Below are 18,656 nucleotides of genomic sequence, written 5' to 3' on the forward strand. Positions count from 1 at the left end.
TGCTGCACTGCTGTGCTTACAGTACTTACTGTGCTCTATGTACATTAACATGTTCATAACATTTAAGATGTTTTGCTCTTATGGCTCCGCACTGCTCTAGGTGATTAAATTGTTACTGTGCTGCTGTGCTTGCAGTACTTGCTGTGCTGCTGTACATGATGTGCTGGCTGTGCTATATGTGCGCCATGCTTGGTCTGCTTGCTCTGGCATGGCCCCGTGTTGCTGCCTGCAGCTATATTTAGGGGCCATGCCCGAAGGGCAAGGCACCTATTGTATCCGTTAGTTTTCTTATTATTATTCTTCCTCCTCTGTAAGTCTATGGCAGCCCTATGAACCGTACATAGGAAAATGATGAAATTTGGCACAGTTATAGATATGACCATGAATAGTAATTGGACCAAATTTGGAGTCTGTTGGACACACTCTATAGCGCCACCACCAGTTCAAAAATTCAACATTGAAATGGCTGTAACTTTTGAACCATTTGATCCACAAAAATGAGACATAGTACACCTGATTGCTCTCATCATACTGATCTGAATCAATATAATACATTAAGACCACGCCCATTACAGTAGCAGCCATTTTGAAAAGTACAGTAATCAGTCTGATCGCTACTACTCATTCAAAATTGATCCAAATTGGTCCACATTTTGCTCAAATGATCTTTGGACTGAGCTGCATAAAAGTACTGTGCCCGATTTTTTTTATTCGTCATTGTTCAAAAGTTATGACGTCACAAAGTTAATGAGGTCGACCCAGAATTGGTTCAGAGGCTGTATCTCGGCCAAACTTTAATGCATTGAAATGAAAATTGGTATGCTTCATCGGAAGCTTGATCTGAGGGGCCATGCCAAAGTTGGAAACAGTGCCACCTACTGGTCATGAGATACGGAAAATGGCTATTTTGGCCAATAACTCGTGAACGGATTGTCAGAAAATTATAAACTTGATGTCAATCGATTCCTTGGATCATGCCGAATCTGTCGATATAGATTTTGCCATGGTGGGCGGTACCATGTGTCCGCCATTTTGAATTTTGTTGTAATTTGCAATATCTTTTAAACTATTTGAAATTTGTTCACCAAATTTGGTATGGATCATCATTAGCATGACCTGAAGGTACCTGATAAGTTTTATCACAGCGCCACCTAGTATTCCAGAGATATAATGTTTTTTTGCAAAAACGCTTATAACTTTTGCATACATTGCTTGAAATTTGATTCCTTTATGCCATTATATTCCTTGGCTTATGCCGATTCCAACGATGTCTCATTTGTCATTTTCCAACAATATGACTGGCCGCCATATTGGAACCAATGTAAAACAGTTATTTTGCTACTTCTCTTTCAAAATTGGTTCAAAATTGTCCAAAATTTGCTCACATGATCTTTGGACAAAGCCTCACAGAAGTACTGTCCCCGATTTTTCATATTCCTCTCTGTTCAAAAGTTATGGTGTCACAAAGTTAACAAGGATGACCCTAAATTGGTTCAGAGGCTGTAACTTGTAAACATTTGAAGTGAAAATTATAAAATTGGTGTCTATCGACTCCTTGCATCATGACGAATCCGTGGATATATAATTTGTACCATGTACCACATTATAAGTAATTAGCTACATTAGCATTAAGCTAGCTTAGCATGCTAACCTTGTTAACTTGCTTTTGTGTGCTCATTCTTACACTGAAACATCTCTGCAGCTTCCTAAACCAGCATCCTCTGAGTGGCGCAAGTTGTTAAACCATGTGCTGTGAATCCAGAACCATTCTGGTCGTGGGTTCGAATCCTGCTTGGGATGACTATGTTAAATTATGGCTCCGCACTGCTCTTGGTGCTTAAATGCTGCACTGCTGTGCTTACAGTACTTGCTGTGCTTGATGTAAATTGACATGTACATTAAATTTCAGATTTTTTTTGCTCTTACGGCTCCGCACTGCTCTTGGTGCTTTAATGTTTGCTGCACTGCTGTGCTTGATGTACATTAACATGTACATTAAATGTCATATTTTTTGCTCTTAAGGCTCCGCACTGCTCTTGGTGCATAAATTATTGCTGCACTGCTGTGCTTACAGTACTTGCTGTGCTCTATGTACATTAACATGTTCATAACATTTAAGATGTTTTGCTCTTATGGCTCCGCACTGCTCTTGGTGCATAAATGATTGCTGCACTGCTGTGCTTACAGTACTTACTGTGCTCTATGTACATTAACATGTTCATAACATTTAAGATGTTTTGCTCTTATGGCTCCGCACTGCTCTACGTGATTAAATTGTTACTGTGCTGCTGTGCTTGCAGTACTTGCTGTGCTGCTGTACATGATGTGCTGGCTGTGCTATGTGTGCGCCATGCTTGGTCTGCTTGCCCTGGCATGGCCCCGTGTTGCTGCCTGCAGCTATATTTTTATATAATATTATATTAAAATATCTTTTGAAAATGTTTTTATTATAAAGAAAAAATACATTTTAAGAACTAACTAACTATATACATATAGTATAATACTTAAAATATTCTGAGGTACAACTTTGTTGAAACTTGATATTTATGAAAAATCTATTTACTTCATGGTTACACCATTTTCAAAACCATATGAAATCATCATGAGACAAATAGTCTCTACACTTTTATATGAAATTGATCCATACATTAATAATATTGCAGTTTATCTTTAACGAAATAGCAGTTTGGACACGATTCATTATTCCTGCCATTAGAGCATTAATCACATGATGAGGCGCCTCGGCTGCGAGTATGTCTGAAATCACAGTGCTCATAAAAGAGTAAAAAGTATCTACTACTCCCAGTGAGAAGTGTGTATATGACGGACACTTTACTATCCCATGAGGCCACAGGAGAGGATTTATGAATGACAGTAGCCGCATTTCCATTACCCTTTAAATTGCGCAAATTGAAATTGCGAATTGAAAATACGCTCAATGGAAACACGTCAATTTCGCAAAAACTCGCGTTTATCGCAAAAAAGTTTTTACGCTCGCATGAGGTGGTTTTTCAGGCAATTCGAAAAAGGAATATTTCGCAAAACTGCAATGGAAACAGTTTTTGCGCATTTACAGTCACCTGACTGTGTTTGGGGTCCGTGTACGCAAATAATAATAATTATCATCATTGTTACTAGGCTACATATTTAGAAGACGCTTTTATCCAAAAAAGGAACAAAGCACTTCGTCAAATGTCATTCATAATACGGGTTAGACAATAATAATACAGGACTAAGATTATCACAAATAAACACAAGATTTTGACGCATATCCAAGGGTTTGTGGAGCGGAGTGTGGAACGCGCACTGGATGGCACGGAGGCGCGCGCGTGAACACTTTCCTATCAACAGTGAAACAATTTTAAATACTCTATCATTTCTGGTCATACAGAAAATAATAATACATTATTTGTAACTACTTTTATTTGTGTAAACAATAACAAGAAAACGTTGTGCTTTTGTAAAATAAAATAAAACAACCAGGCGCGTTTTCATGATCTCCGTGAACTGGAGCGCGAGAACTGAAACTAAATATAGCCTATAGGCTAAAGCTTGAAATGTCCACTTTAAAACGAACAAATTCGAATCGAAAGCTAATACATTTAGTTCTGATTAAGTAATCCGTATGAAAGTGCATTTCTCTCTAAAAGCGCATCTGCTTAACAGCGGAGATGGAGATGTTTGTAGCCAACTTAGAAAACAATAGTTTAATAATATTATTGGCTCTTCTCATTCAGCACTGCGGGAAAAATATCTATTCCAGACCTAATTTGGCCTTAGAAAACCAGTAAAATCGCCATGTTTTCCATATTAATTTGTGAAAATTTTACATGTTTAATAAAGGGGCAAAAAGTCAAGTCAGACAAAAATCTGAAAATTCTTCGATATTTACTTTTTTGCGAAGCAGTTGGTGTAGCCAGTTCAAATAAAAAATTTGGTGTTCAACTTTGCGTTTTAAAAAGACAACCGTTAATTTTTCGTTTTTCAATTACGGGTTTAAAAAGGAAAAACGAATGGACACAAAAGTAGCCTACATGGATCGTTTGGAATAGGAGAAAGAGTTCTTTATTAAATTCATAAAATAAACAATAATTAGCCTATAGCAATACTGGATTCTAAACCTCAAAGAAATGTCACAATCAAAACCTCAGAGCAGAAATGAGGGAAACACCCAGAAACTATTAGGCTATATATCGTTCGGAGTATAAGGGTCTTTCCCTGCCATTAATGCTTGGATAACACGTACGTCTCCTTCCATTAATAATAATAATGTCTAATGCGGTGGCTGTGATATTATATAAACCAACGTCCGTTGCCGTGATTTTTGGAATGACTTATCGCGAGAGAAAAAAGGATGTTTTAGTTGCATAACATCGGTTAATGGAAACGGCGTCATTTCGCAATAGTTTTTTATCGATATTTAGATAATAGCGCAAAACATTTGCGCAAATCTGTAATGGAAACGCGGCTAGTGAAGCGACGCTGGTAGGTCACATGATAATGACAACATATTACATTTATACTATATACAGGTGAAACTGGACAAATGAGAATATGGTGCAAAAGTTCATTTATTTCAGTAATTCAACTTAAAAGGTGACACTAATATATTATATAGACTCATTACATGCAAAGTGAGATATTTCAAGCCTTTATTTGTTATAATTTTGATGATTATGGTTTACAGTTTATGAAAACCCCAAATTCAAAATTAGAATATTGTGAAAAGGTTTTCATAAGCTGTAAGCCATAATCATCAAAATTATAACAAATAAAGGCTTGAAATATCTCACTTTGCATGTAATGAGTCTATATAATATATTAGTTTCACCTTTTAAGTTAAATTACTGAAATAAATGAACTTTTGCGCCATATTCTCATTTTTCTAGTTTCATCTGTAGAACATAATTTTTTAGTGCTCACGAAGTAAGTATTTAAAACAAGTCCTATAGTATGAGATTGGACGCAGCGCTCGGCTCACATGTAAACTCTATCAATGACTCACCTGTGAATTCTGGGAAGTATGTGGCCAGGTGAGAGTGAACGATCTTCTCCTTCAGGATGTCTGTCTTATTGAGAAACAGAATCACAGACGATGATTGGAACCAGGGATACGTGATGATGGTTTTAAACAGCGCTTTACTCTCCTCCATGCGGTTCTGGGACACAGAAAACAGATCGGGTCAGCTGACGTGAGCGTGGCGGCGTCAGAGAGAACAGAACCGCGGCGTGTGGACCTGACCTCATTGTCACATTCAGCGAGGACCTGATCGTACTCGCTCAGCGCCACCAGGAAGATGATGGAGGTGACGTTCTCAAAGCAGTGAATCCACTTCCTGCGCTCTGACCTCTGACCCCCGACGTCCACCATCCTGATGAGGGCAGCAGTGAGCGTTTGAGCGATTACACATGACATGGATAAAGCTGTTAGTACATGCAATGCAAACCAGAAGGCCATGGGTTCCCTTTCACAGCTTTTATATTAGAAATGTTGGAAAACTTTCATCTGACAAATTAAAAATGTCAGTTTAAATAGCAATAGATTCTATAAACACTGAAAAAACAGCAGTATTAAAGCAGTAAAAAATAGCGGCAGACACTCAGTGTGTCACGGTGCGGGTTGTTCCTTGTTGTTGTCTGTCATGTGATTCCTTGTTTGCCATGTGTCTTGTTAATTGTCTGATCATTGTTCCCAGGTGTTTCTGATTAGCCACGCCCCCTTGTTATCTTGTTAGTCTTGTTTGCCTGTGTATTTATAGCCCTTGTGTTTCACTTGTTACCTTGTCAGTTGTTTTACATGTATGGTTGCTGCTAGTTTGGTCCTGCTCGTGGTTTTGTTTCTTTGTCGCTCGTGTTCCTTATTATTTTGTTCTATATGTGATTTCATTAAAACCCTGCGGATAGATCCTTGCCTTCGCCTGCTTTCTCCAGCACGTTACACAGTGTTGTTGTTCAGGAAACGCTATGCAATAATAACAGAGTGTAAATGATTATATTCTATAAAATTATTAAATGGATGCTGCCTTATTGGTTTTAATATTAAAGTATTTAAAGGACATTTGCTGAAGTCTGTCTGTTTATAAGTTAGGGTTATGGGACTCGAGGCCAGCTGTCGACTGTAGACGCAGTGCTGGAGTTTAAAGATTATTAAGTGTTGACTGGAGGTAAAAACCCAGGTAAAAAAATGCTTTTCTTACTCAGTAGTTTTGTCTTGTTTCCAGTCCAAATATCTAACAATTCTTACATCAAGATGCATTTACTAGATAAGTCAAATCCCATAAGATATTATGTCCTGTTTTCGGGGGGAATTAATCAAAATTAAGTGAGTTTTTGCTAAATTATGCGAGCGCACTAGAGAACTGTACATGACATACGTGTGTCCTGTCGTCATCATCTCTGTGGGCGGCATCTCGACAGTGATTGGGCGTCTGACGTCAGCGTGTTCGGCGGGTAACTTTGACAAGAATGAATGAACAGACGCATGTCGTTGCCACTACACTGTTATTATTACGGCATTACAGCAGCACCAGCTATACTCCAGGCTAGCTCAAATTCACCAAATGAACGTCCTCGTCGTGAGAACATGTGATCGTCGCCGGCAGGAAAGCAGGAGAAGATGGCAACCGGGACTTCCTGTAAATGCTCTGAAAGTCCCAAACAGAAAATGCGTTCACACTAGAAACGAACCAAACCTTTGTTCAGTTTGATCCAGACCGAGACTACCTCTTTTAGTCTGAACAAATTTAATCTGTTTGGTCCCGGGGAGGTTTCACTCCTGTAATTTTGATTCGGATCAAACTGAAAAGTCAGAAAATCCAGACTAAACAAGGTAGGTGTGAAAGGGCCCTAAGAAATCTTTGATATTTGGACTGGACAAGACAAAAATACTAAGTAAGAAAAGCATTTTTTGCAGTGTAGGAGTCAGGTACGTAAGTAAGTAAAATCTACAACACGCTCTCACACTGATTTGCTAATTTGAGTGTTGTGGATTTTGATCAAGTTGGATGTCGAGCAGAATGAATGTTCCTGTGTGTGCTGGTGTGGTGTATGAAGACAGTTACCTGAAGATGACGTTCTCCAGGTCGAAGGGATACTCGATGATTCCTGTGGTGGGAACCCTGACTCTCAGAATATCCTGCTCTGTGGGAACATATGCAGCGTCTGAAATCCGGTCCAGATCACTCAGGTAGCTGTGACGGGACCAAAACACAACACACACACACACACACACACACACACACACACTGGATGTTTAGAGAAATGCAGGTGATTCGATTAAACACAGTTCGAATACTTGTGAAAAAGAAGTACACTGAATGTATTGAATGCACACTTAGTGCTTAGTACACTTAGGAGTAGTGTACTTCACATCTTAAAAGTATATTTTTAAACAAACTGTACTTGCATAAAATGTAATATTGCTGAAAGAAAAGGCCGCTTAAGTGTACTCATAGAGAGCACACTTTCATGACTATGTTTAACACACTTAAGTAGGCTTAAAAAGTGCATAATAAATAAAATAAGGTCAAATTAAAAGTTTTCATTATGTTTTAATAATATTTTGCTGTGCTTATTTTGATGTTGACTAACAAACTATAGCACTTGTAAAGCACTTAATTATAATTTTAACTGTACAACTAGTTATTTGATATTACATTGAAAGTTAATATATTTTAAATGCACTCAATTGTTAAAACTGTACTTAAAATGTAACTTATTTTTTACAAATGTGTAATAACAAATGTATTTAAATACATGACACACAAGTTTCAATAGAAATGTCATTAAAGTGTATTTTAGTTTGCCATAAATGCTTGTCAGTACATTTGAACATTTAAAGTACTTAAGTAAACCTCCTAAGTTCAACTAAGTGCATTTAATATAAATTTTAACTATAATACATTTACATTAATTGCTAATAGCACGCAATTAAGTGTCAGAAAACATTACACTCAGTTCACACTTAAAATATATTATTTTCCAAATATTATTTCCATAATAAACATTATTTCTAAAAAAATCTTCTGTTTCACAAGTGTCTCCCGAGCTCCCAGTAACATTTATGACCATGTAACAAACGTCTGTCAGAAACACAGAGATTATAGTTTTGATTGGTTCACAATTACAAGACTGACTATTTGGCAGAGTCCGTTAGCTGGTACTCTCGGCGGCGGTCGTAGCATTCCTGAATCCCAGAGTCATTCCATAGACTACGGATGGCGTTCACTTGGTTCTCGTCCAAACTCATGATCTTATCCACCTCAATATCATTCGCCAATGTAGCATGAGCCTGTAGAGACAAGCACAGCCAATCAGGATTCACCACCAACTCCCCAGGGGACCAATGAGAGTGTGCGGTCAAGAAACCCAGTGCAGAAAACAGACAATTAATGAGAGTTTAGTGGAGCGTGGCGAATAAACAGGAAGTAATACAGGTGAATATAACAAGCATGATATTGAAGTTAAACAAAACTACATTTTGTTATTAAATACGCAATGACCAAAATTAATTCCTGATGTTTCTAAGCCTCCTTCAAAATATATTGAGAAGCAAAATTGCATTAGTCGGTCTGTCAGTCATATTTATTCATAGAGCACATTTAAAACAGCAGCTGTTGGCCAAAGTGCTGTACAAAGTGTAAACCGGTATCCTAAGGAGTAAACATAACACACACAAATAAACAATACACTACAAATATACCACTAGGCCCACTTATGACCATAAGCAACAGTAAATAAGTGGATTTTAAGCACAGATTTAAAATCGATGTATGTTGGTGCAGTCTTTATGTAAGATGGCAGATTGTTCCAAAGCTGTGGAGCGGCCAATGAAAAGGCACAGTCTCCTTTCAGTTTTAAACGTTTCTGTGGTCTACTGGTTGACCTAAGATTTCTAAAAGCATTATGGTGGGAGGAAAGGAGATCAGAGATGTATGGAGGAGCCAGTCCATGCAATCCCTTACAAGCCAACAATAGTGTTCTGAACTCAATACGATGTTTAACTGGAAGCCAATGGAGAGAGAACAATACTGGAGAAATATGTTCGCTTTGATTTGAGTGGTTATCCATGTTACATTTTCTAGAAAAAAAAGACAATTTTGTCAACCATTAATTTACTCGACCTCATGCAATTCCAAATCGCATTCTAAATCCTTGTTCCATGGAACACAAAATAAAATATTTTGAACAATTTTCAACAGTTTTTGTCCATACAATGAAAGTCAATGGGGTCCAAAACAACATTGGCCTCTGTTGACTATCTTCTTCTTTTCACTGAAGAAAGAGTGAAAGAGTTATTTTAGAGAAACATGAGGGTGAGTAAATGATTACTGATAAATTAATGTACATTTTTGGGTGAACTATCCCTTTTAAGTCCACCCTGTGGTGAAAATCAAGATTTTAATGTTGTTTATATGTCTATGTGGTATTTTTAATATGCTTTAATATTGCAAATTCATAAGTCGACAGCATTGCTGAGTATTTTCTCCTTAAAACTGCAGTGAACCAAAGACAGTCTCAAAAACACGGTTTGAAATCGCTGGTGTTTCTGACGTCACACACTACCTTGTAACCAATCAGATCAACGTGTGCTCGTCAACCAGTGGATCTCTGAGTGAGTGAGTGAGTGAGTGAGTGAGTGAGTGAGTGAGTGAGTGAGTGAGTGGAGGCGGGGCTCATTTGCATATTCATAGAACCACGCATACTAAATGAGGCAAGGGTGTCGAGTTACATTCAAGCTATTTTAAGGCATGACAAAAAAATGTCAAGGAAAAGATACGTCATTCAAAGGTGAGTTTAAACGGATATAATTATTGCCTTTTTTAAGGGATATAATTATTGCCTAGAGAGACTTTAACCCTTGGGATGTGTCAACATCAGCACGCCAAAAACTGATCAAGAAAGGTTAACATTGATCAGAAATGTCTTCGGGCTTGTGTCTGTGTGTGGTACCTGGTTCTCTGGTTTAGCATAAGCGATCTTGAGCATGTCCATCGCTCTGACCATGGACTGCATGGCGCTGATCACGTTCTGATGGACGAGTTTAATGAAGCCCTTCTTATCCTCATCGGTATAACCCGAGCCGTGAATGATCCTCATCTGTTTAATGAACGTACTCTTGCCACTCTCGCCTGTGCCTACAAAAGAGAAAACACAAATCAATCCTTTTGTTTCTAAACTAAAACATACAACCATGTTTTTGGACAAACTACCATGGTAAAATGCCATGTCAAAGTACCATTGTACATTTTCGCAAGAGTGAAGGTCTTTCTGTACTAATCAACAAACTATAATTAGTCGTAAAAATCCAGTTTGTACTGGCTGAAAGAAAATAAGTAATTTTATTCGACAAGGACAAATTAGATTGAAAAAGTTTTGAACAGTGATAATAATCATAAATGTTTCTTGAGCATCAAATCATCATATTATACTGATTTCTGAGGGATCATGTGACACTGAAGACTGGAGTAATGATGCTGAAAATTCAGCTTTGATCACAGGAATAAATCATATTTTACAATATATTCACATGGAAAATAATATTGTAATAATATTTTATAATATTACAGTTTTTACTGTATTTTTGATCAAATAAATGCAGCCTTGGTGAGCAGAAGAGACTTCTGTCTATATACCGTCTCAAACGGTATATCAAAATGTTGGCCATTTTGAAATTATTTCCATCAGTTAATAACTAATATCAGTATCAATAATGCCATACCAATTCCAGAATCCACAAATTATTATAGACCATTATAATAATTAAACTTCAGTGCATTCTTTCATAAATGAACAAGTATAATGACTTTGCTTTGATTAATAACACAAATGGTTGGATTGAATCTGGCCGCTTCTCCTCTGTATATTTCCCTCAGAGATGAACTAAAGGTAAATCTGTTTAGTGTTTGGCTACTGTGGCGACAGGACGGAGACGATCATGTTCGACAGACTGAACGTGTGTGTTGCCAGAGTTGTGTTTATGTTCTCCAGCTGCTGTGTCTTTGCTCAGGAGAGATGTACGATGCAAATCTGAGGATCATTTCAAATAGTGTAATGTCACAGTGAGGAGAGGGGAATATATGTGCAGCCCGGGTTATTAAACACGAATACAAAAACCATTTAAAAAAAACGTAAAATAAAAAAATATATAAATAAATTACAAATTTTAGTTGCAAAGGCTGAAAAAGACTCATTTTCATTTAGTACTAAAATGACTAAAACTAAATAAATTGGACATGTATTTGAGAAACGGCAAAACAAACAACAAAATAATTTAAACTTTAACTGAGATGTAAGTGAAAACACAATTTTTAAATATTAACAAAAACAAATAGTATATCAATGATAATGCCTGATAAACTTATTCTAAACTCCCAACCAGCCAGACACAGAAACACTGGCTCAACCAATGGTGTGAGTTGGGGGCGTGGCTATTTGTTTTTCCAACCAATGGAAGATGGGGGTGTGTTCTGCAAGTCTGTTTGGTGAACTTACAGTCTAGATTTAAAAAAAGGACCTATTATGTCTTGATTTCGTGTTTCGAGTTTACTAGAATACTTGAATGTTGAACATATTTGACATTATTGCAGCACCTCCTTTCCCAGGCTGCGTTTAAGTTGCCATCTTCCCTCTGTCTCGATCATTTGGATGTACTTCACTGCTTTGAGTGCCCACTACTGGCGAAACCCTTGACATGTGTGCACTACGCCCTTGATCACGTGGGATCCGCTATGGAGCTGATTTATTATTTACATTTTTTTATTTTATTATTAATTAGTTTTTTGCAGCATTCTATAGGCCTGTATGTATGCTTGCTTGGGCTGTTGGAGAACATATAAAACAATTGCAATGAAAATGATAACAATACAATAAACTATAACTGTGTAAAACAGTCAGGTTGTGGTAGGCTAGTACAAGTATTAAAGGGATATTTCACCGCTGGAAAGATGAATGTGTATTTAAATTGGGGGGGGATCACGGTCATTCGAAAATACTACCGGGTTTCTACTGATACAAAGCTTAATGATAATCGATAATGGGACACCCTACGGTCTCACGGACTTAACGGACACGCGGCAGCCATTGTAAGTTCACAAGACCGGAAAGTGCATATGAAGTGTGCCAGTTGGGACAGGGCCTCGCTCTCCCTGTCAAATTTGAAGGATCGAGGGTCCATCCAATTAAACATCCCTCGCCAACTTGACGAAGTTTAACGCATTTCCAAATGGCGGTGAGGATTCCCCCGAGGGGAAGTGCTTAGGGAAGTTCACGAGTGTATGTCTAAAAGTGGAGTTAAACAAAGCCCCAGTCTGTCAGTAACGCTCTGTTTAGTTCCTGTCTCCATGAAGCCCCTCCTTCTGAAAAGCACACTGTGCTCTGATTGGTCGGCTGGATCAGTGTGTTGTGATTGGTCGAGCGCTTCGAGTGTGTTTGGGAAATGTCCCGCCCCCCTTACCATAACCGCCAGTTTCAACACACTACTAACTAACTCAACCAGGCCCCGCCCCTTTATTCTGCGTATGAATTATTATAATGAGGAATATTGTGGCGTGTTCGTTCCCGGAAGAAACTCAAGACTACAATGGAGGCGTTTCAGGAGTTCAGAAACACTGACTCTGATATAGAGAAGAACTGGAGCTTTCTCATGCTCAAACATTACACACTAAAGAAAGATGAACATGGACAATAGCATAATAGGACATCTTTAAATTAACAAATGCAAAATGATGATTGCATTTTTATTAATTCTCTATCTCAGTTCAAAATGTCAAACATGAAATGGAAAGTGATAATGAACGAATTGCAGTTGTTCCACCCGGCAGACAGAAAACCCAGAGGAGTGATAGATAGAGACGGAGAAGAGAAAACAGATTTGGGGTGTGTGTGTTTCAGAGAGTTTTGTTTAAAGAGTCGTGTGGCAGAATATCTGTCTTGCCCTCGGCCAATAAACAGTCCCAGAGTGCACTGAGAGTCTCCACACTAAAGCCATTCTTCAAACCGCACTACACACTCACTTACTAATAATATTTGATTCTTGAGAGATTATGGTTTGACTACATAAAGACTCAAAATATACAGTGTATGTATATTCCCAGGTCAGATTTAGGCTAAATCGAGACTTCTCGGGGTGATTTACTGACTTACAAGACAAAGACACTCAGCAGAGCATTAACTCTTATCGCTTATACTTCTTCAACATGCATTTATGCTTTGAGGCGTGATATAAATGAATATGAATATGTGTTTTCTGCTCGCTGGCGCCTGATGTTTGACACTTTTACAGCTGTCTGAGAGAAGCTCACTTTCTAGACGGTGAAGGTTTGTGTTACTTCTGCAGTGTAATGAGTATATCAATCAGACAAGTGCATGCTTTACATAACTTATGCTCAGTAATCATTCAGAGCTCATATATCTTGCAGTTTTACCAGCTTCATTACACATATTTCTTCAACGATCGATGATCCCAATCCATTTTTTAGAGCAAAAATACATCTTGAATTATTTAACAGAAACATATGGCCGAAAAACCTATTAAAATGACTAAAACTTTAAATAAAATGAACGAGAAAATATAAAAATAAATTGAAAATAGTAACAAAATTAATATATATCAATGATAATGCATGCTAAATAATGCATGATAAACTCCCAACCAGCCAGACACAGCAACACTGGCTCAACCAATGGTGTGAGTTGGGGGCGTGGCCATTTGTTTTTCTGACCAATGGAAGATGGGGGTGTGTTCTGCAAGTTGGTTTGGTGAAATTACAAAGTAATTTAGTATATCAATAATAATAATGCATACTTATTCTAGTTTCATGCATGCTAAAATGAAGCTAAATCTTAATTTGCATTCAAATGCGAGTTAAAACCGTCCTTGCCGATCGATGCAGTAACAATTACATTTATAATTTTAAATGACAATAAAATCAAAGAAATCAAACGTTCTGCAACTGAAGAAAAGCTCCTATACTTTTATGTCTTTTAATGAATTTTGCATTGAGCAATAAAGCAAAGTTTTTAATGCTGTTTTTTATTATGTTTTGTTTGCCATTAAGTAAATCTACAATACATTTCTTGATGAAATAACACACATTTGTCTGGCGAAAGGTGTGGTAAAAACATCATTTTGGGTCCTGCTTTCAAATTTGACATGAAAATGTGCCGTCCTCCATTCAACCATTCTCCACTTTGCATGAATTAGCATCTTGAGAAAGTCGTAGCGACATTGCGATGCTTTACACAAATGAAAATGAGCAGATTTGAATGATTTCACTTCGAAACCAAGAGTCCTGAGATTTATCGGCCTTATAATAATGAAGTCTATAGGAGGTTTACAATTTAGCTGATTAAAGATTATGGTTTTGAAACCTTGATTGTAATAATAATAAGTAAACACTGTGACTCGTGTCAAAAGTCATGTTGTTCACTTATGTAGAAATTACATATAAAATAATTATCAATATAAACATGTCAACAGTGTGAAATAGATTTTAAAGGCTACATTTATTTGATCAAAAATACAGTAAAATTGTGAAATATTATAACAATTTTCTTACAGTTTTTGCTGCTTAATATTTTTATAGAAACCATGATAAAAGTTTGGGGTAAGTTAGATAAAAAAAAAAGAAAGACATTAATACTTGTATTCAACAAGGATACAATAAATTGATGCATTAAAACATTTATGAAACAAAATATTTCTATATCAAATAAATGCTGTTGATTTTGAACTTTCTATTCATCAAAGAATCCTTAAAAAAATTATTATGGTTTCCACAAAAACAATAATCATTGATACATTGATAATAATAATAAGCATTATTAATAATTGAGTACCAATAATAATTAGTAATAGCTGAGCAGCCAATCAGAATGATTTGTGAAGGATCATGTGACACTACTGATGCTGAAAATTCAGCTTTGATCACAGGAATACATTACATTTAAAAATATATTCACAGAGAAACCTGTTATTTTAAATTGCAATAATATTTCACAATATTACAGTTTTACTGTGTTTTTAATCAAATAAATGATTAAAGCCTTATTTAATGTTAATTATTCCAAAGATACACTATAAAATCTACTCTTTTATTTCCAAACTATGGTTTTTGGAGTTGTATCTGTTAATGACAATATTGTGTTTTATATTGAGATAAATGATATTGAATATTTACTGTCATTCCCCAAAGAACAAAGTCTTTCTAATAAAATATGGGTAACACTTTACAATAAGGTGCACTAGTTAACTACATTAATTAGCATGAACTAATAATGAACTCCACTTATGCAGCATTTATTCATCTTTGTTTTCAACATTTACTAATACATTATTCAAATCTTGTTAACATTAGTTAATGCACTGTGAACTAACATTAACAAAGATGAACAAATACAGTCACAAATGTATTGCTCACGGCTAGTTCATGTTAGTAATGCATTAACTAATGCTAACTAATTAACCAAGTGTTGCCAAAATATGTTTATAAAGAATTGAATTGTATTGTACTGGTCACACCTAAAAGTACTTGACTTTTTTGTACACACAAAACACACACACACACACACACACACACATACGCACACACACACACACACACACACACACACACACACACACACACACACACACACACACACACACATGACAGCACAATGCAAATGTTTTGTTTTACATATTGTAAAATGCATGGTCATGCAATAGACTCATGTAAGAAAACTCAATGCTCACGAGTTACAGCTAAAAGCGAGTGTGTGTGTGTGTGTGTGTGTGTGTGTGTGTGTGTGTGTGTGTGTGTGTGTGTGTGTGTGTGTGTGTGTGTGTGTGTGTGTGTGTGTGTGTGTGTGTGTGTGTGTGTGTGTGTGTTGGGTGTGTGATGCTTACTTTGACCTTTCCGTCGGGTCAGTCTCAAGGGCCGAGCTCTTAATGTGGTCAGTGTATTAATGAATCTACCGGGAGACAGACTCAGTTCACACACTCTGCACAGGTGCGTATCAATAAACCGCTATGTGTTACAATTATAAATGTGACATGCATGACAAAAACACAACCGCCATTTCTCCGTGTGAAAGTGACTTTGGAAATGAGTTTGTCAGTGAGTGCTGTTGAGGAAAGTTTCTCTACAGTTCGCTGCAGGCTCTGCTTTGCATGCTTTTGCATATCAAGACCAGAGACAGTGTCCGTGCGACCAGGAACTGCTGTGTGAAACGGTGTCGCAGCAGCTAAACACACACACACACACACACCCACACACACCCACACACACACTGACACACACACACCCACACACACACACACACACACACACACACACACACACACACACACACACACACACACACACACACACACACACCTCCCCAAAGCACCAAACCATGTGTCATAAGCGAACAAATGCTGATTTTTGAGCCATTTTTTGAGATTTAATGTCGGTGTCACAGTCATCTTGGTTATCCATGTCCTTGTGTAAAAGAAGTACACGTTTAGCACTGAGACCTACTTGCATGTTATTTGCAATTAAATGACAACGCATTATAGTTTAAATTCATATTAAATGCAATTAGTTGAACTCAAGAGTGTTTTTGACCCATTTAAGCAAGCTACATGTGTAATTTTATAATTACTACTATTGTCTTTGAAATATGGTTCAAGTGTACTGCCGAATGTACTGCAAGCAACCAAACTAAAATATATTTAATGTAATTTCTATTGAAACTTGTATGTCATGCATTTGTAATTACACATACACATTTGTACTCATTTAAAATATATTAACTTTCAATGTATTATTGAATAACACTAAATTTAATATTACATAGCACTTTCTTTAAAGCACAGCAAAAGATTATGAATTAAAATGTACTTTGAAGTAAAACTTTTAATTTGACTTTATTACAAAGTGCCGTTTTAAACGCGTACTTAAGTGGCCTTTTTATTTCGGAAGTATTATATTATCAGAAAGTACCGTTTTTTAATACACATTCAATACAATTCACCATCTTCAATTTTACGTTTTGTTTTTATTTTTTACTTCATCGGAATAATATAAACTTGAAAAGATTTAGGCACTTAGGCTACACTCTAAAAATTGTTGGGTTGTTTTAACCCAAATGTGGGTCAAATATGGACAAACCCAACCGTTGGGTTAACATTTTTAATTAAAAAATTGGACCCAACGGCTGGGTTTGTCCATATTTGAAACACACACACACACACACACACACACACACACACACACACACACACACACACACACACACACACACACACACACACACACACACACACACACACACACACACACTGTTCATGATCAAAAATGAGCGCATTTCCTCTAGTGGAAGCGTCCGGTACTGCGCAGTAACATATTCTTACTGAAAGCTAATTTTTTTGAGATATATAAGACTCAAATTTGGAAAACAACTTGTTAAGATTCATGGCTTTGTTTTAAAGTAAAACGTTTTTTGAAAAATATTTAATATAAAAATGTAATGCATAACAATACATGTACGTGTTTTTCAAGTTCACTTTTTAAAACTTCAGCAATAATCTGCCAAGTGTCTTCTTTAAAAAAAGACCAAACTTAAATATGTGCTCCAAAACATTCAAGATTTAAGACAGTTTAAGAACGAAATTAATTTTCAGGTCCATGCTCAAAAAGTGTAGCCTATCGACTGCATAAATAAAATTCAGCACCATAAAATCCCCTAAAAATACAAATTAATATTAAGATTAAATATGAACATAAAAATAAAACATTATCGAACAAATGTATTGTAGCCTACACTCATTTAATAAAAAAAAAAAGAAGAAGAGAGAAATCGGTATTTTTTGCCCGCGCGCGAACATAACCTGAGTGTCACGCGCACTTCCTTAACAAATCTGCCGTCACGTTCACACAGGTGTCTTAACAAACTAACTATATATCTGTCTATCTATTAGTAAAGCGTCTTTTCCTCATCTTTTCCACGTTGTTGTATGACATTGCACGTGTCACTCACCCAGCAGCAGCAGCTTGAGTTCTCTCCGGGAGTCTTTCTTGTCTTTCCTCAGTTGTTTGTCGATCTCCTGGTTTATCCTCTGCCTCTCCTTCTCGTCCGCAGACATGCAGCATCCAGCCATGATTCTCTCTCTCTCTCTCGATGATCTTCAGCACACTACAGTACAGCTTTAGTTAGATGTAGGCTATTTTCTTCTCCTTTGCTCCACACCACAGTCTGAGAGTTCATGAATGGGCTCCTCCTTTAAAAGTCCACTGAACATAATCTCCAGCTGTGTAGCAGAACTTGTGCCTGTGTGTGTGTGTGTGTGTGTGTGTGTCCAGAAGTGCAGAAGTGCTCCTCTTCTGTATCAGTCCTGATGAAGGAATGGCAGAGCTGGGCAGACACGCACGCTACAAGAACGCGCTCTGTGGAACGTGCGCGCGCATTGACTCCTCTCCTGCGCGTGACAGTGATGATGATAATGAATGAATGAATGATGCCACCGTACTTTCCAGGTATCTCTTCAAATAGGCTACAGAATGAATAAGTAACTAAGTTAATAAATAAATACGTTTTTCACCATTTTATTGTAAAGTCAAGTCAAGTCAAGTCAAGTCAAGTCATCTTCATTTATATAGCGCTTTTAACAATGTAGATAGTTTCAAAGCAGC

General features: G+C 37.0%; 1 protein-coding gene across 1 annotated transcript in view; it reads right to left on the reverse strand.

Annotated features, from left to right (window-relative positions):
* gna14a (guanine nucleotide binding protein (G protein), alpha 14a) overlaps nt 1-18,656 on the reverse strand; it is a 35,518-nt gene that overhangs the window by 10,960 nt on the left and 5,902 nt on the right. The window contains exons 2-7 of the mRNA XM_079638381.1: nt 18,004-18,517; nt 9,952-10,136; nt 8,136-8,290; nt 7,062-7,190; nt 5,243-5,372; nt 5,006-5,159 (exon numbers count right to left, since the gene is read on the reverse strand). Of these exons, the coding sequence (XP_079494507.1) occupies nt 5,006-5,159; nt 5,243-5,372; nt 7,062-7,190; nt 8,136-8,290; nt 9,952-10,136; nt 18,004-18,124 (874 nt within the window). The 5' untranslated portion in view covers nt 18,125-18,517. The remainder of the gene's footprint in view (nt 1-5,005; nt 5,160-5,242; nt 5,373-7,061; nt 7,191-8,135; nt 8,291-9,951; nt 10,137-18,003; nt 18,518-18,656) is intronic.

This window comes from Phoxinus phoxinus (genome assembly GCF_949152265.1).
Source record: "Phoxinus phoxinus genome assembly, chromosome: 15".
Taxonomy (NCBI): domain Eukaryota; kingdom Metazoa; phylum Chordata; class Actinopteri; order Cypriniformes; family Leuciscidae; genus Phoxinus; species Phoxinus phoxinus.